Source organism: Juglans microcarpa x Juglans regia, chromosome 3S (assembly GCF_004785595.1).
Source record: "Juglans microcarpa x Juglans regia isolate MS1-56 chromosome 3S, Jm3101_v1.0, whole genome shotgun sequence".
Lineage (NCBI taxonomy): Eukaryota > Viridiplantae > Streptophyta > Magnoliopsida > Fagales > Juglandaceae > Juglans > Juglans microcarpa x Juglans regia.
The window spans coordinates 6,267,906-6,287,332 of record NC_054599.1 but is presented as its reverse complement, the minus strand read 5'-3'; the positions used below and the strand labels follow the sequence as shown (position 1 = coordinate 6,287,332).

General features: G+C 35.3%; 2 protein-coding genes and 2 pseudogenes across 3 annotated transcripts; 2 read left to right on the top strand and 2 right to left on the bottom strand.

Moving 5' to 3' along the window:
• The first annotated feature begins 653 nt into the window (after nucleotides 1-653).
• On the top strand, nucleotides 654-2,424 carry LOC121258112 (60S acidic ribosomal protein P1-like). 2 transcript variants are annotated; one of them, XM_041159479.1, is made up of 4 exons: nucleotides 654-814; nucleotides 926-1,022; nucleotides 1,706-1,918; nucleotides 2,186-2,424. In XM_041159479.1, the coding sequence occupies exons 2-4, from the start codon at nucleotides 954-956 to the stop codon at nucleotides 2,240-2,242; spliced, it is 339 nt and encodes a 112-aa protein (XP_041015413.1). In that variant the 5' UTR covers nucleotides 654-814; nucleotides 926-953; the 3' UTR covers nucleotides 2,243-2,424. The 2 variants fall into 2 exon arrangements, with proteins under 2 accessions (XP_041015413.1, XP_041015414.1); XM_041159480.1 differs by having other exon boundaries at nucleotides 671-814; nucleotides 899-1,022.
• A 2,599-nt stretch (nucleotides 2,425-5,023) lies between these two features.
• LOC121258110 lies at nucleotides 5,024-6,291 on the top strand (annotated as a pseudogene).
• Nucleotides 6,292-6,296: 5 nt separating this feature from the next.
• Nucleotides 6,297-7,540, bottom strand: LOC121258111 (annotated as a pseudogene).
• A 2,899-nt stretch (nucleotides 7,541-10,439) lies between these two features.
• On the bottom strand, nucleotides 10,440-19,247 carry LOC121258644. The gene is made up of 8 exons (XM_041160188.1): nucleotides 19,242-19,247; nucleotides 17,637-17,925; nucleotides 13,180-13,369; nucleotides 12,487-12,649; nucleotides 12,091-12,267; nucleotides 11,906-11,989; nucleotides 11,108-11,189; nucleotides 10,440-10,879 (listed from the first exon to the last, which is right to left on the bottom strand). Exons 1-8 carry the CDS (start codon nucleotides 19,245-19,247, stop codon nucleotides 10,440-10,442), a joined length of 1,431 nt encoding a protein of 476 aa, XP_041016122.1.
• Nucleotides 19,248-19,427: the final 180 nt, after the last annotated feature.

The following is a 19,427-nucleotide window of genomic DNA, read 5'->3' as shown; positions in this document are numbered from 1 at the left end:
ATAAACAGCATAACGAACAACTCCCAACTTTTCATTCTCTTTCTCTTATTCAGCCTACTCAGTATGTTTCAGTTAATTTACAAATAATTGTATTACTTTTCTTCACGGAATGCTCCAAGCTTTCTCATCTCTTTTTCTAAGATGCGGTTTGGATAGTAAGTTAAGATGAGTTGAGTTAAGATATAAGTTAAAAGTTGAATAAAATATTATTAAATATTATTTTTTAATATTATTATTGTTTTGAGATTTGAAAAAATTGAATTATTTTTATATTTTGTGTGAAAATTTAAAAAAATTGTAATGATGAGATGATATGAAACGCTTTTTATATCCGAAGAGGAAAGTGATTTATTTTTCATTTCCAAATCAATCCACATAAATATATGTGATTATGTCTTTGCCTCCACATTATGATTTTATTTTCATTTTTGGTGTAGATTTGAACATGCTTAGAAAATAGTTAAGTTCAAGTTTTTTCTCTCCAAATTTAAATTTTCATTTTAAGATATTTTAAAATACTTAATTTTATTAAAGTTTTTTTTTAATTAATATAGAGGTCTATATTAATTTTTAAAAAAAAAAAGAAAAAGAAAAAAAGAAGACGGCAAATCTATGGGCTTTTATATTTGTGTTTCTTATGAAGCTAAGGCCCGTTATAGTATCTGAGCAAGTCTGAGCCCACTCCGTCATGCAAAGATCGAAACCCTAACCCTAACCCTCACCAAATAATCAATATATATGCATCTTCTTAGCCGTAGCGATATCTTCACCCAAAAACTCTCTTTCGCCTCAATCGCCTGTTCTGTTCTGTTAGGTTCTTTCTCTCCCTCGCCTTCCTTCATGTCTCCTTTTCAATCTCTTTTGTTTTTAATCATCAGCTTGGACTAATTTTATGTAGGCTTACTTGATCTTCTATTATTTGAAGGTTGTGATTGAATTTCAGTGCTGCTACAATGTCTTCCAGTGAGCTTGCTTGTACCTACGCCTCTTTGATTCTCCACGACGATGGGATCGCAATCACTGTAAGTCCCGCTTCTTTTATTTCCGAAAAGGGATTTTTTTCTTTGCTCTGGTGCAAAGTTGTTGGATTTTAGGTTCTTTAGATTTATATTTCATAATGTTGTTTATATGGGATATGGATGTGAGATTAGATTAGATTCATTGTTTTCCACTTCTTTTTTTTTTTGTCTTTTGAAAAACTCAGCGAAATTCTGTTGTGGTTTTTTGGTGACTTTTTTTTTTTTGAAAGTGGAAACACATTCATTATTGTTATGGCTTTCAGCCAACACATGACTCTTATTTTACTAACAAAGATAGTTTTTTTAGAGCCAGATAAATGTAAGATCCCTTGGTATTCTATCGTGTTTAGCATAATTATATTTAATTTTTGTGTATATGAAGTTTATTAGTATTTTTTGTTGGGAAGCTGTCCGTCTTGGTTGATTAGTTTTTTGGAATACTTTTATATTATTTGTGTTATTACACTTATTAGTGTCGTTAAACTAATTCTTTAATATATAGGAATGCTGTACATTATTTAAGTTGATGTGTTCTTATTTTTATTTTTTTCATTCGTTTTTTTAAATGAAATCTTGTATGGAAGATGAAACCCTTGTTTTAATTCACTCTTTGTCTTCTATGCATCGATGCAAATTTATTGCAATTTTGTTGATTACTGTTTAATTATGGAATAATTGTTTGACAGGCAGAGAAGATTGCGATGTTGGTAAAAGCTGCAGGCGTCTCTGTCGAGTCTTACTGGCCTAGCCTTTTTGCAAAGCTTGCAGAGAAGAGGAACATTGATGATCTCATTCTGAATGCTGGTGCTGCGGGTGGTGGTTGTGCTGCTCCAGTAGCTTTGTCTGCTCCTGCCGGTGGTGCTGCCGCTGCTGCTGCTCCAGCAGTCGAAGAAAAGAAGGTATATGTTGATCTGGTCTTGATAGTTTGGTGCCTGGCTTGCATTATGCTATGCAAGGATACCAAATTTTCTGGCTATAAAAGTGGCACTTCTAGACGTTGCACGATGGTCTTGTCTTGTATTGAAAGTAAAATATATCCTCTAATAGCAGAAGAGATTGATAAATATGATTCTCTTCCATATCTACAAAGAAAAGGAATTGGGTAGAAGTTTCTTTTTATTTGACCTGGGTTTTGATTAAGTTTCCTTTTTTAATGGTGTAAACAGGAAGAGCCAAAGGAAGAGAGTGAGGACGATGACATGGGATTCAGCTTGTTTGATTAGGTTGTTCTACTAATTTGTTTTCTTCTATTATGCTAGGCAGGTTAAGACCTGGGTGGCGGCATCTTTTATTTTTTGCTCTGTTTTTTGGTAGTTATCATTAGAGTGGTGCAAATTGAAATGACTATTAAATACGGTTATGGAGTTCTGATTCAAATCTAGCGGGAGTTTTATGATTTTGTTAAGTTTTGGGTTTGTTTCTCAAATCGTCCAAGCCATGAAATCAAAATTTACTTCACATTGAAATATGCGCAAAGGCAGCTTCATGGTAGAATTTATTGTAAAGTTCAGAGGGGGTGGGTTGGGCCACTGAATCATCTCTACCATGCTGACCATTTTCTCTACAAATCAAAGTATGAGATTTTGAATCTTGGGCTTGCTTTTATGCTCTTTTCCGGATGTTGCGTTTTTCTCGTGATAAGCCCTACTTGCATTGGGTGTTTTTTTATGACCGGAAACCTAGAACAAATAACATCTTGGGTTTATTCCAAGTCCTGTTTATATTTCACCTGTATATACTGTAATTGTGGTTTGTAAAACGTTATTCCTATTTACATAAACGTGTAACATCATTGCATGTTGAACTGAACCATCAAACTCGTGTGCTTGTGTGCTTGTGTGCACCCGATTGCCTCAAACATCAAACTCGTTCCTCTTTTCCAATTCCTATTCCGTAGATCTCTTTCAAACCAAATACCCACCCCTTTCAGTCTCTTTGGGAATAGTGATTGTGCTTTCACTCCTTGCTTCTCGAGTGTTAATTGTTATGGGGCTCTCGGGAATTTGTTTCTTCGAATTATTGGGCTCAATTTTTGGGGGTTTCCGATTTGAAGGGAAAGGAGGCTGTGGATTCATAGATGTTCTAGATGTCTATGCCGACAATGGGTTGGGTATCTTGATGTTTGTGATTGGACTTCTTTTTCTAAGTTCGTAGATTCCCCCCTTGACCTTCAAATCGAGAGGTTGCAACTAGAGATCTTCAAAGTTCCTCTCAAATCGTTTGAAGAAAATATCTTATATAAAGAAAAATACTTTAGTCACAAATGGATTATACAAAAATAAATTTATAAATTGATGTGACTTGATGTGGTATGTTAAATTATAAAGTTATTTTTATTATCATGTAGATCTAACATATTTTATGAAGTCACATTAGTTTATATGTTTATTTTGTGTAATCTCTTTGTATCTGTAGCAGTTCTTATATTTTAATAATAATAATAAAAAGAAGTATTTTGCAGCATATCATTGTAAAAAAAAAAATATTTTGACAATTTTTAGAGTTTTACTACAGATTAGTTGTATGGCTGATCTGTAGCACACCTTGCATGTCATCTTATATATATATATATATATATATTGCTTTTAACAAAATATCCTCTACACTCACGTTGGTAGCACTCCCTCCCTTTTATCCGATTCCCTTTCTCAGCTCAACCAATCCTGCCATGCGCCACCGGCCACCACCACAGGCTCCCCCTCAAGCCAATCAACTTCAAGCCTCCACGACAGCCTCCATGCGTAGCCTCATCTCTTAACCTAAAATGGGTTCTCCTCCACGGTTTCTCCCTCTTGCTGCTGCTACTGTCGTCGTCGTCAGCCTTCAGACCCACAGTCAAGCACCACCGAGCCCTTGACCTACCCCCGAGCCACCGTCGAGCTTCCATAGCATGACAGCCCTCCCCCTCTCTTTCCCGAAATGGGTTTCACCAATACACGGGTTCTCCACCTTAGCACGACGTATGCTGCCACCCACGGCCTCCAACTGCCACCTCGAGCCTCCCATAGCCACCATTGATCTACCCCAGCCACCCATAGTTCTGATCTGCCCCTCACGCAACCCTCACTCTTCTGTGAGTTTCTCCACCCATTTGGCCTAGATTCGCCATCCTCTAGCCACCGTGTCGCCTCCCCCTCGCCACCACTAGCTCCACTGCACTAGTGGTTGCTCCCCAATTTTTTTTTTACTTTTTAACTCATGTTTTATTTCCTACTATTTCTATACTCAAGTCAAGTTTGGTGTGCCCCGATGGACTTGAGAATATAATAAATCTTTATTTTCAGTTATATACTCATTTTTATTCCTGTCTTTCATCCAAACTAGTGCAGGACTAGGAAAAGACGCGCATTGACGATGTTTAGGTTTATAAACAACAGTTCTTCTACATACAATCGGCGGTGGAAACCCTTGGGTAATCGTCTGACATGGCTTTATACCATGTCAGCGATATATTAAAAAAAAAAAAGAGCTCTATCCCATTTTTCTCTCACTAGTCACTCCAGATTAACCCAACACCAGAGTCTGGACACTATCCTCTCTCTCTCTCTCCAATTTTCTTACTTTGCAAAAGCCATGTTTGAGTAATTCGTATCGTCTTCCTCAACACCTTCAATCTGGGTTTTCATTAACAACTGGTTCACATCCGCTATTCTCTTATTCCTCCTCAATCTCATGATTATCACCATTGGCGTAACTTCAAGACTTGGAAACCAAAAGCACCGCGACCAACAACAAAAAAATCAAGAAGTGGCAGAAGCCCAAGAACAGCTGCAACGTCCACAAATTGCTAGATCTTCATCTGTGTTGCAGAGGCTGGAACCCATCAACTTCTACTCCTGCAGACAGATTCAGAACCCCACAAACCATACACACCACCATTCTAATGACATCCATTGAAGAAGAAGAAAAACATGTCATTATTTTCTCTCTTTGAAAGAAAATGAATAAAAGAAAAGATCTCAGCACTAAGAGAGAGAGAGAGCAAACCACCTAAAGGGGTAGAGAGTGTCAGACAAAAACTGAAGGATTCACTTTCAAACTTGGTTGGGTTATGTTCATCTTACCAAGCTCAATCTTGATTAACCACCTTTTGTTTTTTGTTTTTTGAATTATGTGAAACATTGATCTTGAAGAAAGCAAGAGAATGAATTACAGTGTTTGGTGAAAGATGAAGTTTTGCAAAAAATACCAAGAGTACATGCAAGGCCAGGATAAAAAAAAAACTACCTGGGCTTGTCTTCAAGAAGCTAAAGAAGATGTTGAAGAATTGCCGGAGCGATCTTCAGTCTGGCAATGGCATTGACAGGGTCCATGACAGCTAAACATGTCCTGACCATTGCCCAGTGTGTGATGGAACCTTATTTCCTTCTCTTCTCAAGGAAATGTCTGCAATCGTAGGTTGCTTCAATGAGCGTGCACAGAAATTGCTTGAGCTGCATCTTGCTTTTGGCTTTTGGAAGTACATTATTTGGTTCAAAGGCAAGCTACAAAAGAATCATGGCACCTTAATCCAAGAAGGAAAGAACCTTGTTACTTATGCACTGATCAACGCTATTGCAATAAGAAAAATTCTGAAGAAATATGATAAGATTCATTACTCTAAGCAAGGCCAGGCCTTCAAGTCACAAGCACAAAGCATGTATATTGAAATTCTTCAGAGTCCCTGGCTCTGTGAGCTCATGACTTTCCACATCAATCTAAGGGAAAGCAAGATCAAATCTAGGAAGACACCAACATTGTTTAAGGGCTGCAACCTCACATTTAATGATGGCAAACCATCACTTACTTGTGAGCTCTTTGATTTAGTCAAAGTCAATATGATTTGACTTGTTCTATATGCTTGGACACAGTCTTTGATGCAGTTTCCCTCACATGTGGCTATATGTTCTACTACATGTGTGCTTGCTCAGCCGCAGGAGTGACTATTGTGGATGGACTAAAGGCAGTAGAGTCTAAAGCCAAATGCCCTCTTTGTCGAGAGGCTACAGTTTATAAAGGTGTTGTACACCTGGACGAGCTTAATATTTTATTGAGCAGAAGCTGCAGGGAATACTGGGAGGAACAACTTTAGATGGAAAGAGTAGAGAGGCTTCGACAATCAAAAGAGCACTAAGAGAACCAATGTCGAGCGTTTATGGGGGTCTAATTAGGCAATTTCATTCCTAGTGCTAACTATAGAATCAGCATCAACGATGCATCTGAAAATAATAAATGTAGATGCCTGTGACCTTTTTGTGTTTATTTTCTTCTTCTTCTTCTTCTTTATTATTTTCAGGTCATAGGCATCTACATTTATTATTTTCAGATGCATCGTTGATGCTGATTCTATAGTTAGCACTAGGAATGAAATTGCCTAATTAGACCCCTATAAACGCCTGACATTGGTTCTCCCAATGCTCTTTCGATTGTCGAAGCCTCTCTACTCTTTCTGTCTGAAGCCGCTCCTCCCAGTATTCCCTGCAGCTTCTACTCAATAGAATATTAAGCTCGTCCAGGTGTACAACACCTTCATAAACTCTGGCATCTCGGCAAATAGGGCATTTGGCTTTAGACTCTGCTGCCTTTAGTCCATCCACAATAGTCACTCCTGCAGCTGAGCAAGCACACATGTAGTAGAATATATGGCCACATGTGAGGGAAACCGCATCAAAGACTGTGTCCAAGCATATGGAACAAGTCAAATCGATATCGACTTTGACTGAATCAAAGAGCTCACAAGTAAGTGATGGTTTGCCATCATTAAATGTGAGGTTGCAGCCCTCAAACAATGTTGGTGCCTTCCTAGATTTGATCTTGCTTTCCCTTAGATTGATGTGGAAAGCCATGAGCTCACAGAGCCAGGGACTCTGAAGAATTTCAATATGCATGCTTTGTGCTTGTGACTTGAAGGCCTGGCCTTGCTTAGAGTAATGAATCTTATCATATTTCTTCAGAATTTTTCTTATTGCAATGGCGTTGATCAGTGCATAAGTAACAAGGTCCTTTCCTTCTTGGATTAAGGTGCCATGATTCTTTTGTAGCTTGCCTTTGAACCAAATAATGTACTTCCGAAAGCCAGAAACAAGATGCAGCTCAAGCAATTTCTATGCACGCTCATTGAAGCAACCTACTACTGCAGACATTTCCTTGAGAAGAGAAGGAAAGAAGGTTCCATCGTACACTGGGCAATGGTCAAGACATGTGCTGTCATGGACCCTGTCAATGCCATTGCTAGACTAAGGATCGCTCCAGCAATTCTTCAACATCTTCTTTAGCTTCTTGAAGGCAAGCCCAAGTAGTTTTTTTTTTTTATCCTGGCCTTGCATGTACTCTTGGTATTTTTTGCAAAACTTCATCTTTCACCAAACACTGTAATTCGTTCTCTTGATTTCTTCAAGATCAATGTTTCACATAATTCAAAAAACAAAAAACAAAAGGTGGTAAATCAAGATTGAGCTTGGTAAGATGAACATAACCCAACTAAGTCTGAAAGTGAATCCTTCAGTTTTTGTTTGACGCTCTCTGTCCCTTCAGGTGGTTTGCTCTCTCTCTAAGTGTTGAGATTTTTTCTTTTATCCATTTTCTTTCAGAGAGAAAATAATGACAGATTTTTCTTCTTCTTCAATGGATGTCATTGGAATGGTGGTGCGTATGGTTTGCGGGGTTCTGAATTTGTCTGCAGGAGTAGAAGTTGATGGGTTTCAGCCTCTGCAACACAGCAACACAGATGAAGATCTAGCAATTGCTGGACGTTGCAGCTGTTCTTGGGCTTCTGCTGCTTCTTCATTTTTTTGTTATTGGTCGCGATGCTTTTGGTTGCCAAGTCTTGAAGTTACGCCAATGGTGATAATCATGAGATTGAGGAGGAATAAGAGAATAGCGGATGTGAACCAGTTGTTAATGAAAACCCAGATTGAAGGTGTAGAGGAAGACGATACGAATTACTCAAACATGGCTTTTGCAAAATAAGAAAATTGGAGAGAGAGAGAGGATAGTGTCCAGACTCTGGTGTTGGATTAATCTGGAGTGACTAGTGAGATAAAAATGGGATAGAGCTCTTTTTAAAAAAATATATATATCACTGACATGGTGTCAGACGATTACCCAGCAGTTTCCACCGCCGATTGTATGTAGAAGAACTGAAACAACAATGAATGGATGACACAGATTTCCAAATCCCAACTCATCCATCTACTCTCAGCCCCTATTCCAAACGCCATCCAATCTACAAGCATCAATAAGATCGTAAAATCTTCAAGAAATAATAATAATAATATTCTTATTATAACACGTTAGCAATGGTTGTGGTCGGCGCACTTCATATGACGTAGCTTACTTTAATTATATATAAAGTTACCCCACAAGATAAGGTTATCCTCTTCTTGTCTATGACAGGGAATGAAATTTCAAATGAGGTTATATCAATGGATTTTGACAAGAGATGGTGCTAATAATGATTGCTTTCATCTTTGATTTTCTAATTTTTCGTCACATCCTTAAGTGGTTTTACAGATCAATTATTTAAATAAACAAATTAGTCAAAACATGATTTTTTTTAAATAGTATAATTATAAACGATAAAATTTAAAACGAAGAATAGAATTTCTCGATCGATAAATCAAAATCTCTTTAAACGAAGTATTAGGAAGGTTACTCTTGGCCTTACAAGCAAAATGGAGTCTAAAAAGGAGCTTTTATTCCATTCAAAATATTAAAAGTTGCATTATTTCATTGTATGGTTGAGACAATGCTCAATATTACTTAGATTATAGACACCGACACATCAGTAAAGTATAGATAATGGTGTAGTAGTATTGTAGTTTCTAACATTAATCTTCTCCTCCTTGCGTTTTCTTCCACCATTTTCCTCCTTTTCACACCATTCCTTGCTTAACTTCACCACCAAGGCATCCATCCTAAATACCTTTGCTGCACTTTCTCCCTCCCTCCCTCCCTCCCTCCCTATATATACACGTGCCATTAAAAGGTCTCTTTTAAGAATCATAGAAGCTCTCTTCCAAGGTGCAATGGCTTTGGGTACTATTTATGCAACTGTGCCTGCTTTTGTTGTTGCTGCTGCTGCTGCTCTTTATTTCTTGGATAGAAAACCCTCTAAACAACCGCAGGTAACAAATCCTCATACATTTATCCAGTGCCATCTCTAAGCCTTTTTCATCATCCTGCAACTCCAACTTCCTTTTCTTTGGAATTTTAGAACTGTACTGTGCTTGTTTTACATCCAGGAACATGGAGGTGGGATTGGGGCATATATCAGAAATATGGTGACAGAAGCAAAGGAAGAGGTGAAGACCTCAAGGATGCCAAAGTTAGCACCACAGTTCGATGGATTGCACTGCTTTGAAACTTTGGTGGGTCGGTAGTTTCTGTCGCAACCGTTCAGCAAAGATTATTTGTTGTTTAGTCATCTAAGATTCGTCTACCTTACTCTTGAATTAGCAGATGTCCTAAAAAGAAAGAGAAATTAATTAAGAAATAAGGTAGAAAATCTTTTTCCAACCAAAAGAACAGAGTACTGGTTTTTCAATGTGTTGTTAATCTGTTTCTTCTTATATTGCTCCGGGAACCAATTGCCAGAATGAAAAGTTCTATTTCGCATTTTCTTGTTACATTTTGAGATAGATACAGAATGCTTACTAGAAATTACTTGCACAAAAATTAAAATGTGTTGTTAATGAGTGGCACATTTTGTTATTTCATAGAGAATTTATAAGTGAGATTTTAGATTTGGAAAGCTTAGTGCTAGAACCTCCACAGCATTAATCCAAATGATACTGAAAAAGGATAGATCTCAAATTTCAGTGTCATACCAGCATTGTGTTCTATTTAACATGACATCAAGTTTGTGGAATTTTTCCCAATACTGATATAATTCTATCATCAATCAAGATGAGGAAAGCAAGATTTGAGGTAGAAAGCAACTAAAAACAAGTGTTAAGACTCATATCACTTCCAAAGCCAAAACTGAGATGTTTAGATACTTTAGTGTGAGACAACACAGATACAAGCATAATCCTCACAGGTTGCTTCGGATCAGATACTGGTATCAAATTCAAAAAATTTAATAGATTACCTTTTGGTTTAAATGGGGGGGGGGGGTGAATAATTCCTAATGAAAAAAATAGAAAGCATTTCATGCAATACAATATCATATTTATTTATGAAAATGCTCACAGGAAGATGAAAATGCAATGGGAAGCTTGTTCTTTTAAACAAAATCCTGCTTTCATATATACATTTGGCCAAATTTCTAAAATATTAGGGAAAAAAAAAAAATCCTAAAAGATACAACCTTTTATCCCCTCTCTATAAAGTGTTTGGCAGACAGAATTCTGATAAACTCTCTCACTTGAACAGAATGACGTAGAGGCAACTCTTACAATATGAGTAACATTTTCACATTCTCAGATAAGAGCTAGCACTTCACTTTCCACTTCCTACATTTGCAAGCCTTCTGGCCGCACCAAATATAAATGCGTTAGTCAAGCGTCCTCGATCAAGACTACAAGCAAGTACAACCACCCAACCAAAAATGAGGAGCTTCGATATAATCCTCCCTGGTGATTTGTTTGATGCAGAAGTTATTTGTGTCTCTGCCAAATCATCAGCCCTTCCAAAGGATCTTAGGTCCTCTGAACTAATTTTGGAGTTGATCCGGGCCATAAAGGCTGGCCGAGAGAGAGGTGCACCTGATGCTCTTGCTTTTTGGTATGCACGAAGCCCAGGCTCTATCTTCTTGACAGTTCCCCACATTCCTTTCCGCACTCGAAGTTTTGCAATTTCCCATGGGATACCCATATCTTCATGATGGAAGAGCAATACCTCACAGGCAGTCAGCTGGCCATCACCTCTTTTCGATTTCACTGTTTCAGATACATTAGAATGCAACTTTGATAAAACAGATCCACTATGAGTCTAGATTTCATGAAATGAAATATACTTTTGGAAAACAAATCTAAAACGACAAGTTGAATGGTAACTTAAACATTGGGATTAGTTACAAATTTTGTACTCATCCAGCTGGATGTGTGAGTCAAATTACCAAGAAAAACAAATTAATTGAGTCAAGAAAGTAAAGCAACATGATTTACCAGCTCGAATGCACCAACTTGAGTAATAAAGGTCAACACGTCTTGGTTTGTCGCACCTTGGGACAGAAGGACAAGATACTCCCTGAGATACGGAAAGAAAAACAGATGGCTATTCAGGTTAAAACCCCATAAACAAAATAACAGTAAAAATTGAAAAAAAAAAAAAAAAAAACTAACATAGAAAGTGAAAGAAGAGATTGCACAAAATTTCTGTTGGATATCAGTACATGTCCTTTTCCTTGTTCCTCTTTTTCTTCAAGTATCTAAGATCTAATCATTCAGCTCCTCTGGGCAGAAACACTCCCTTTTTTGTACATGTCAAAACTAATTGCCATTCTATCCCGAAATTACTATATTGAGATTACATCCAAGTTGTTTTGAAGTGCCCTTCTCTCCATTCTTAGCTTCTTTCTAGGCCATAACTGTCCCGTGATCATCATGATACTTGGTTTTGCAACATCACCTCCAAAGACTTATTTTATATTGATCTCCTCACATTAATTAATTGTTTGCACCTAACTATGAAGGTGACACTCATGTAACACAAAAAGTATATTACAATGACTTCCATGGCATATCTTTTTGATCAGTGACTTCCTTGGTATATCAATATATGGTCGAACTCAGATACCAAATATTTTGATTAGTAACTAGGATACCAAATAAGCAACCTAATACAAGTCCCCCTTATCAAGACATGACTTCCTAAGGAAAACGAATACAAATCCTACTTAAGTATACATATGTTTCGGTTGTCATCATTGTTACACAATTCAATTAATGTTCAAAACATAGTACCTTGGTTACACAGTAATATGATCTTCCTGATTCCCATATACGACGACCAATTATATATTCCCTGTCTTTACAAAAGAACGGAAACTGCTCTCCAAACCATTGGCAAAGATAAGCACATGTGATCAAGAAGATCTCAGCATAAAACGGAAAGAACTTGATTGATCAAAATGATTTGGAAGTATCACCTTTCGTATCCATTGCACTATCATGAGCCCAGTGGTGGGACACTCTTCTATAGTTGTAGAAGATGCAAGCATGTCATCCCAATTTGAACGGAACTCGTCATCCCAGAAAAAGTCCCTAACTATCTCTGGCGTGGCATCCTCAAAGACACTGCTGCTGCGATATTGTGGAGGACCTTGCTAACAATACCAATAAAACAAAAACCAATCACACAAATGGTCTATTGACAAAATTAAGGATTCTGCAGGAGAAGGAGAAGTTTTTGATACAGTCTGATGTAGGTAGAGCGCAAGACCTAATATTCCAGTTAAAGCAATTGGTTTAGAGACCCAAATCAAATCGAGTATCACTTAATTGGTTTTGAGAAATCCTTTAAACAAAATAGAAGGTATCCCTACCTTGGGATCTCTTCGCCATGCTTGGTAGCTCATATTTGGGGTGGAACGATCCATCATTTCTATCCAACGAGGACCTCCATCTTTCATCTCCACAAGCTCACATAAATGTTCTAAATCCTCCTCAGTCACTAAATCAACCACATCTTTGTGTAGCTGCGACGTTCTAAATATGCCAAATCAAGCAGTGAGATATCTGTTTCACATCAAGTTCTCCCCCTATCTCCAACAGACACACAAAGAACACAATTGGGCTTATATAATCCTAAACAAAATATTGAAGTGTAAGAACTATAAAGAACTATATTAAGGCGCATTTGGGTAACCCCTGGATAGTAAACGTCCTGTATGTAATCCTCAACTAGGCCATTCGAAATGTTAAAGACTCAACCATTCATCCAAAAGTCCTAGGATTGTTAGATACTAATTTGGTTAAACCTTTAACGGATCATAACATATAATGATTTCATGATACGATAAATTGCTCACTACTATCACAACGACATTAGAAATCAGAAGCACAATAACAACCATCTGATGATACAAAAGTTTGATGTACAATAAAAACATGAAGAACCTGAATAACAAGTACAAACTCAGGATCCAAATGGTAACACAACACAATAACAACCAGAGAACGAGAGAGCGAGAGACAGAGAGAGAACGAGAGGCGAATAAACCCCAAGTACCCAGTACCTGCAATCTTCATATTCAGTGGGCGATACAGAGGATTGTCTCTTATCCTTCCAGTTATCCACGGTCCAAGAGGGCGATGAACACGATGATGATTCAGAGCCTTTTGACTCAGAACAAATCAATTCATCTCTTGCCATAGTTGCCCATTTGGGTCTCCATGCCCATCCAAGGAGAATTCCTATAACAAAGGCTACCACCAACATAGGACCCATAAACACCATCATACCTGTCCCCACTCCCCCCACCGGTTGTCTTTCCAGTACATCATAAAAAGCCTCCATCAAAGCCATAAAAATGGTTCAAAACTTCAAAGCACTTCATCAATCAAAAAAAGAAAGGAAACTAAAAAGAGAAGAAGAGATAATAATGGGAAAGAGATGTTATTGGCAAACGTTTGAATGAGAGCAAGGAGGGATTGTGTAGAAGGGAGAAAAAAATCAGACCCAGACAAAAACCATCAAGCAAACTTTGTAAAAAACCAATGGTAGAGGCTGAAGGATTGGGTATCATTGATTGGGAGTACTGATTAGACATGACAGGTGGGCAGAAGGTTTGAACTTTAAAGAGAAAAGGGGAGGCTAGTTTTGAGGTTCATGAAAGCATGCCGTTTGATTGGATTGGAAAGAATGTCGTGGTGCAGAAGTTATTCTTGAGGTTCTCCCAAAGAATACGAGGAGGAATCAAAGGCCGAGCCTTGGTTGAGAGCGAAGCCAATAAAGTCAAGCGTACGAACATTGAAGTTGGAGCACTCCACTATCCTTTTTTTTTTTTTTTTTTTTGAATCAATAATGTGAAGGAAAACATATCAGATTCAGAATGATTTTCAAAATCCCATAATCAAGAAGATATCACTAGAAAATAAAATATAAGAGAATAAAATAAGACAAAAAGGGACTAGAGGTGAGGGTGTCAAGAGGTATGGAAGTGTAAGGAGAAAGTAAGAAAGTGAGAGAGGATCAGACATACAAAGTAGACATCTCTCACCACTATCGAAATGCATGTATGAAGAGAGTCAGATAAAAATGGCATGGTGCCTACCGTTTCAGGAACTCTAGGACTACTTCCACTTTTGGATTGGCTTCGACTTCTCCTTCAACCTCAGGACAGACAGTTTTAGAGAGAATATATTCTCCAGCAAGTAGATCTATAACTCTCATTGTACAGTGAGAAATGAGAAGTTATGAGAGACTATAAACAAGCTTATTATAGTGGAATCTCCTTTCCCCAAACTCCCGTGTACGTAAGCCTAGTGTCAAACCACGTAAATATATGTTTTCATCTCTTCTTATTTTCTCTGTATTTAAATATTATTCATTACTATAGATGTACGCATCGACACTGTACAACAGTAGCAGACCATTGCCGAGGTTCCAAATAACACCGATCGAGGCCCAGCCCACCTCAATGTCCTGAGAATGGATCTTTCTTCCCTTCCGAACTATACTTTTTTGGCGTTAAGAAATAATTTTATTTCAATACCAAAACTCAGTCATTACAATATTTGTCCTTAGGAAGAAAGGATATAGATAGAAGAAGGGCCTTTAATTGAGTAGTATTATATATACTTACAGTTTTACTTACAAGACTCATTTTATTAGATTTATTTTGAAATTCAAATTTTATGATTTTCAATATATAAATAACTGACATATAGAAAAGTAAATTTTTTATAAGTTTTTCTTAAATACATTTATCATTTTTCTTCTAAATTATAAATATCATCTCCTTTAGGTTTGTGCCACTTAGCACTCCCAATAGTTTATGTATCCTATCATTTAAAATACATCACTAAAATTCATTTTTTCTATTTTACATATTAATTTTTATAATATATCATATATAAGTTTTTTTTTTATCTTTTACATCATTTAAATGTTATATTATTTAATAGTTTGTTGGAAAAAAGTATAAGGAGAGAGAAACAATTGTGGAAGACAAAATACATGAAAAGAGAAAAAATAAATAAAATATTTTTACATTTATATACTGTTCATGCTACATGTAGCTGAATACTGTATCAAAATGAAAAATAGATTTGAAAATATATGATCCGTTGAAGGTAGTTTTGGGCTACTTTTCTTTAAATTTGACATAAAATTGGATTTTACAAATAGGGATTGCTGTTAAACTTACTTTCCATAAGAGTATTCATATCTCATTACTCATAAAATTTCTTATAATTTAGTTAAAAAGTACATTTTCTGAATTTTACTCATATTTCAAAAACTTCATACATCTCATTCTCTATATTTTTTTTTAATAAATTAAAATAATATTTTTCAATTATTTCTTTATTATTTTTTTCTCTCACTTCCATTTACAAATTTAACTATTCAATATTTTTTCTTATATTTTTAACTATTACTCTAGTAAATATTTTAAACAAAAAATTAAATTATTTTTTTGTGGATATGATAATATTTTTAAAATTAATTTTTTTTTTATATTTTTGTAATTAATTAAATTATTATTAAAATTATTATTTAAGACTATAACAAATATGAATATGAGAGAAAGTATAGAAGATTAGAAAAAGAATTTATTTTATATATTAGAATAAAATATTAATAAAAAATAGTTTAGGAGATGAATAATAATTTTCTATATTTGACAAATCACTGTCTATCTTCTAAATTTTTTATCTAAAATAGGGATTGAGATGTCGAGAGTATTTTTATCAAAATCTTAAAATAAATCTCAAATTATAGAGAAAGTAATATTTTAGGGTAGATGTGAATGCTCGACTTGCATCGGAAACATGTTGCCATATTCTTATCTTCTCTTCATACTGCATTTGATTGGAGCGGATCACGACGAGCTTGAGAATTTTGGTCGGTCAAACTCCCGGGGACCCTCAATTTCATCACTTTAATAAATCTTTAAGTTATAACTATTGGGAAAAATATATTTAGGATTGAATAGGGTACGTTTGGATTTAAAAAATATTTCATTTTATCTTCTTTTATTATTATAATTTTTTTAAAATTTTTATATAAAATATAATAAATAATTTATTTTTTTTAAATTTCAATTTAATTTATTCAAATCTCAAAATAATAATAATATTAAAAAATAATATTCTAACAATATTTTTTTTAACTTTCATCTTTTATCTAAAACTATCTCATCTCATCTCTGAATCTAAATAACACTTAATAAAAAAATGTTGAATCATAATTTTCTCTAAGATTATCAGCTTATTGTCCCTTACATCCCAAACTTTAATTGGGTACAACTCGCTCCTTAATCTATATTGTACTCCATTAGTTAACAAACAAATCATATATATATATATATAAAAAGAGTTTACAAAGGGAAAAAAATCTTTTTTAATATAAAAATAAAGAATTAATTTAAAACAACAAAATATTCTGAAGGGCCAGACCCATTAAAAACATCGAGTACGTGGAACACTTTAAAGAAATAAAAGTTTATCACCTTCAACACTATTAATTTGCAGGTCGAGCAGTAACCGAAAATCAGGTATATATCATGAGGGTCTGTCTATTAGTAAGCTGTAAGCGCTTTGTTTCGGGATCTTAATTATCTCACATAGAGGGTTCTATGGTGACTGTAGAATCATCACTAGTTTTAGAAGTTTAAACTGATGAGAAAAGATAGATTTTATTATTTATTTTATATTTTAACACTCTCTTCACGTGTGGAGTAGACCGTCCCTCAATAGGTAGTTCAATACGTAGAATATTTAATTAAATGTGATAGAGTATATAAAGATGACTTAATGGCCTATTAATAACATCATTAACGCAATATATAATGAAAGTATGATATATAAGATAACTCGAAAAGCTATCTGAACCAGTAGAGATGGCCACTTAACCGAAGTCACAAGGATCGTCATCTCATCTTTGCAAGACTTGAAGGAGGCTGAGTTTGAGAATGCATGCAGCTTGGAGGCTCTGAATTTAGAATCTGACATAGCTTTCTGTGTTTTGTATTTCTTTTTACTGTGTCTGACTTTTGTTTTGATTGATATCAGATATTAAAAATAATATCTGGACTAATCTTAAAATGCACGTATTCGATCAAGAGGTTTTTGCATCTCAACAAATTCTAATAGAAGTTTTCCCAATTCGATTTTCCAAAGCGTATAATTCCAGCCGTCCGATGTATAATTTTTCTAAATTAAGTACTGCTTACAAGACATAATTTAATTTAGAATATAAATTTTAAATTTTAAATATTATAAATAAAATTTTATCATTTAAATGATGTGAAATGTATACTTTATACACTAATTTAAAAATAAAATAATTTATTTATAAGAAAAGTGTGTAAGTCGTATATTCATTTTTAAAAAAGAGTTATTCTACATATAGTTACTTTTGCGTACTTTTTGTGCATTCCACTTGTATATTTAATTGGCCAAAACAGTTATTTTATATTAAAAAAAATCATCTTTTGCCCAAATTCCATGAGCTCACACCAATGCATACAATCTGTAACTTCTCTCAATCGAAATCCCACGCCTAAATCCCATGATCTCATGTCATCGAAGTGGATTGCAACTTCTCTCCGTCGAAATCTCACACCCAAATCCCAAATCGCCGTCTCCCACAACCCAGTATGTGTGCTTTTCTGCAACTTCTCTCCGTCAAAGTTGTCTGCAATTCCGTCGAAGTCATCTTTCTCTGAAACTTCTCTCTGTTGAATTCGTTGCAATTTCTTCTCCGTCGAGTTCTTCCTCTGCAATTTCTTCTCTACAATTTGTCTGCAATTTATGGTCTGATTGGTTATTTCTTCAGAATTCAAAAAACTTGAGATGGGGTTTAAGACAAATCAAGATTGTGCAGCTTTGACTGTTATTATAGATTGTTTTTTGAATTCTAGACCTCATTTTATTTCCTCTTCGTCTAGTTCTATTGTTAATGAGATGGTTGATTGATTCATAAATTATGTCTATAGCCTTTGGACTCAATCAATGGTGAACAATTTTTTTTTTTTGGTTGGTGGTAGAACAGAACAGAACATAATTAGAACAAATTTTCTCAACTTGGGTTGCATTCGCATATCATATTAAGCCTTTGGATTTTTGTGATTACCATTCTGAATACGTACTTTTGTGCAGCTTTCAGATTTTTGGCCAGATGTGCTCACTTCTGAATACGCACTTACATGCAGAATTAGTGATTTTGGTTGCTATTTACAATATGTAAGCTTCTGAATTTTTGTGCTCTTGAACTTGGCCTTTTTGTATCTCATGATAAACATTATGTGCTTGTCATTCTCAATTTCATTTGCTTATGATAGATGGTAATAATTATATATATATATATATATAGAGAGTACTGTTTTGCCTCATCTTTCAAAAACAAAAAAGAAACCCAAAAATCAGTTTTGCCACAGGAGCTGAAAAACCAGAGAGAACTCTTTAACGCTGTTTTTGCACAAAAATAGATTATATGATTGGTTGTTCTCATAAGCTAGATGGTTAAGGCTTCTCAACAGTTGCTATGTAATCTCGATGGCCTCTTATTTTCATCATCTCATCTTTAAATAGTTCAAACTGTTCATTTAAAATCCTCACATATCTTATTAGGAAATAGATCCATACATTCATTATGATGCTTACGTGATGCCTACTTCACAAATATTCTAAATCACAATGACTTTTTGATAGGTGCCACAAATGAGATTAATGAATAACAACTCTCTCCACCCCAAGTTGAGGTTATTGAAGTTGAATCGAGTGGACGAAAATCACAATGAGGTAATAATTTTAGTAACGAGGAAGATTTGATGCTTGTGAAGTGATAGCTTGAGGCTTCCTTAAATGCGGTGTAAGGAAAAGATCAAAAGCACATGATGTTATAGAAAATAATCCATACTTATTTTGATAAAAACAAGAAATTTGATTCTACACGTAACTACATATTTCTAAAGAATCGGTGGTTGAGGATTCAACAAATGATAAATCATTTTTGTGGTTATGTAGCGCAAGTTGAAGGAATGCATCCAAGTGGTTGTAATGAAAAAGACAAGGTATGCTTTCCACCTTTTAAGCTTTTTACTTAATTATATAAAGTGATTTTCTTACTTACCTTCATGGCGCTTTATGCATGTAGGTTGGCAAGGCAAAGATCATGTACCTAAAATTAGAGAAGAAACCTTTTTACTTTGACCATTGTTGGCACGTGTTGAGATTCCATCCAAAGTGGGTGGAATATATGGAAATGGTGAAGCCGAAGAAAAAATCAAGTCCAAATGCTACGACACCAAATTCAGTA

Bases quoted from the DNA above. Each gene is read 5' to 3' on its own strand.
- LOC121258112 (XM_041159479.1), top strand. From the start codon at position 954: ATGTCTTCCAGTGAGCTTGCTTGTACCTACGCCTCTTTGATTCTCCAC. The intron at 1,023-1,705 runs GTAAGTCCCGCT...ATTGTTTGACAG, and splicing joins ACGATGGGATCGCAATCACT to GCAGAGAAGATTGCGATGTT. The intron at 1,919-2,185 runs GTATATGTTGAT...TGGTGTAAACAG, and splicing joins CAGCAGTCGAAGAAAAGAAG to GAAGAGCCAAAGGAAGAGAG.
- LOC121258644 (XM_041160188.1), bottom strand. The intron at 12,268-12,486 runs GTAGGGATACCT...TGGTATTGTTAG, and splicing joins CATGGCGAAGAGATCCCAAG to CAAGGTCCTCCACAATATCG. The intron at 10,880-11,107 runs GTAAATCATGTT...TATCTGAAACAG, and splicing joins AAGTTGGTGCATTCGAGCTG to TGAAATCGAAAAGAGGTGAT.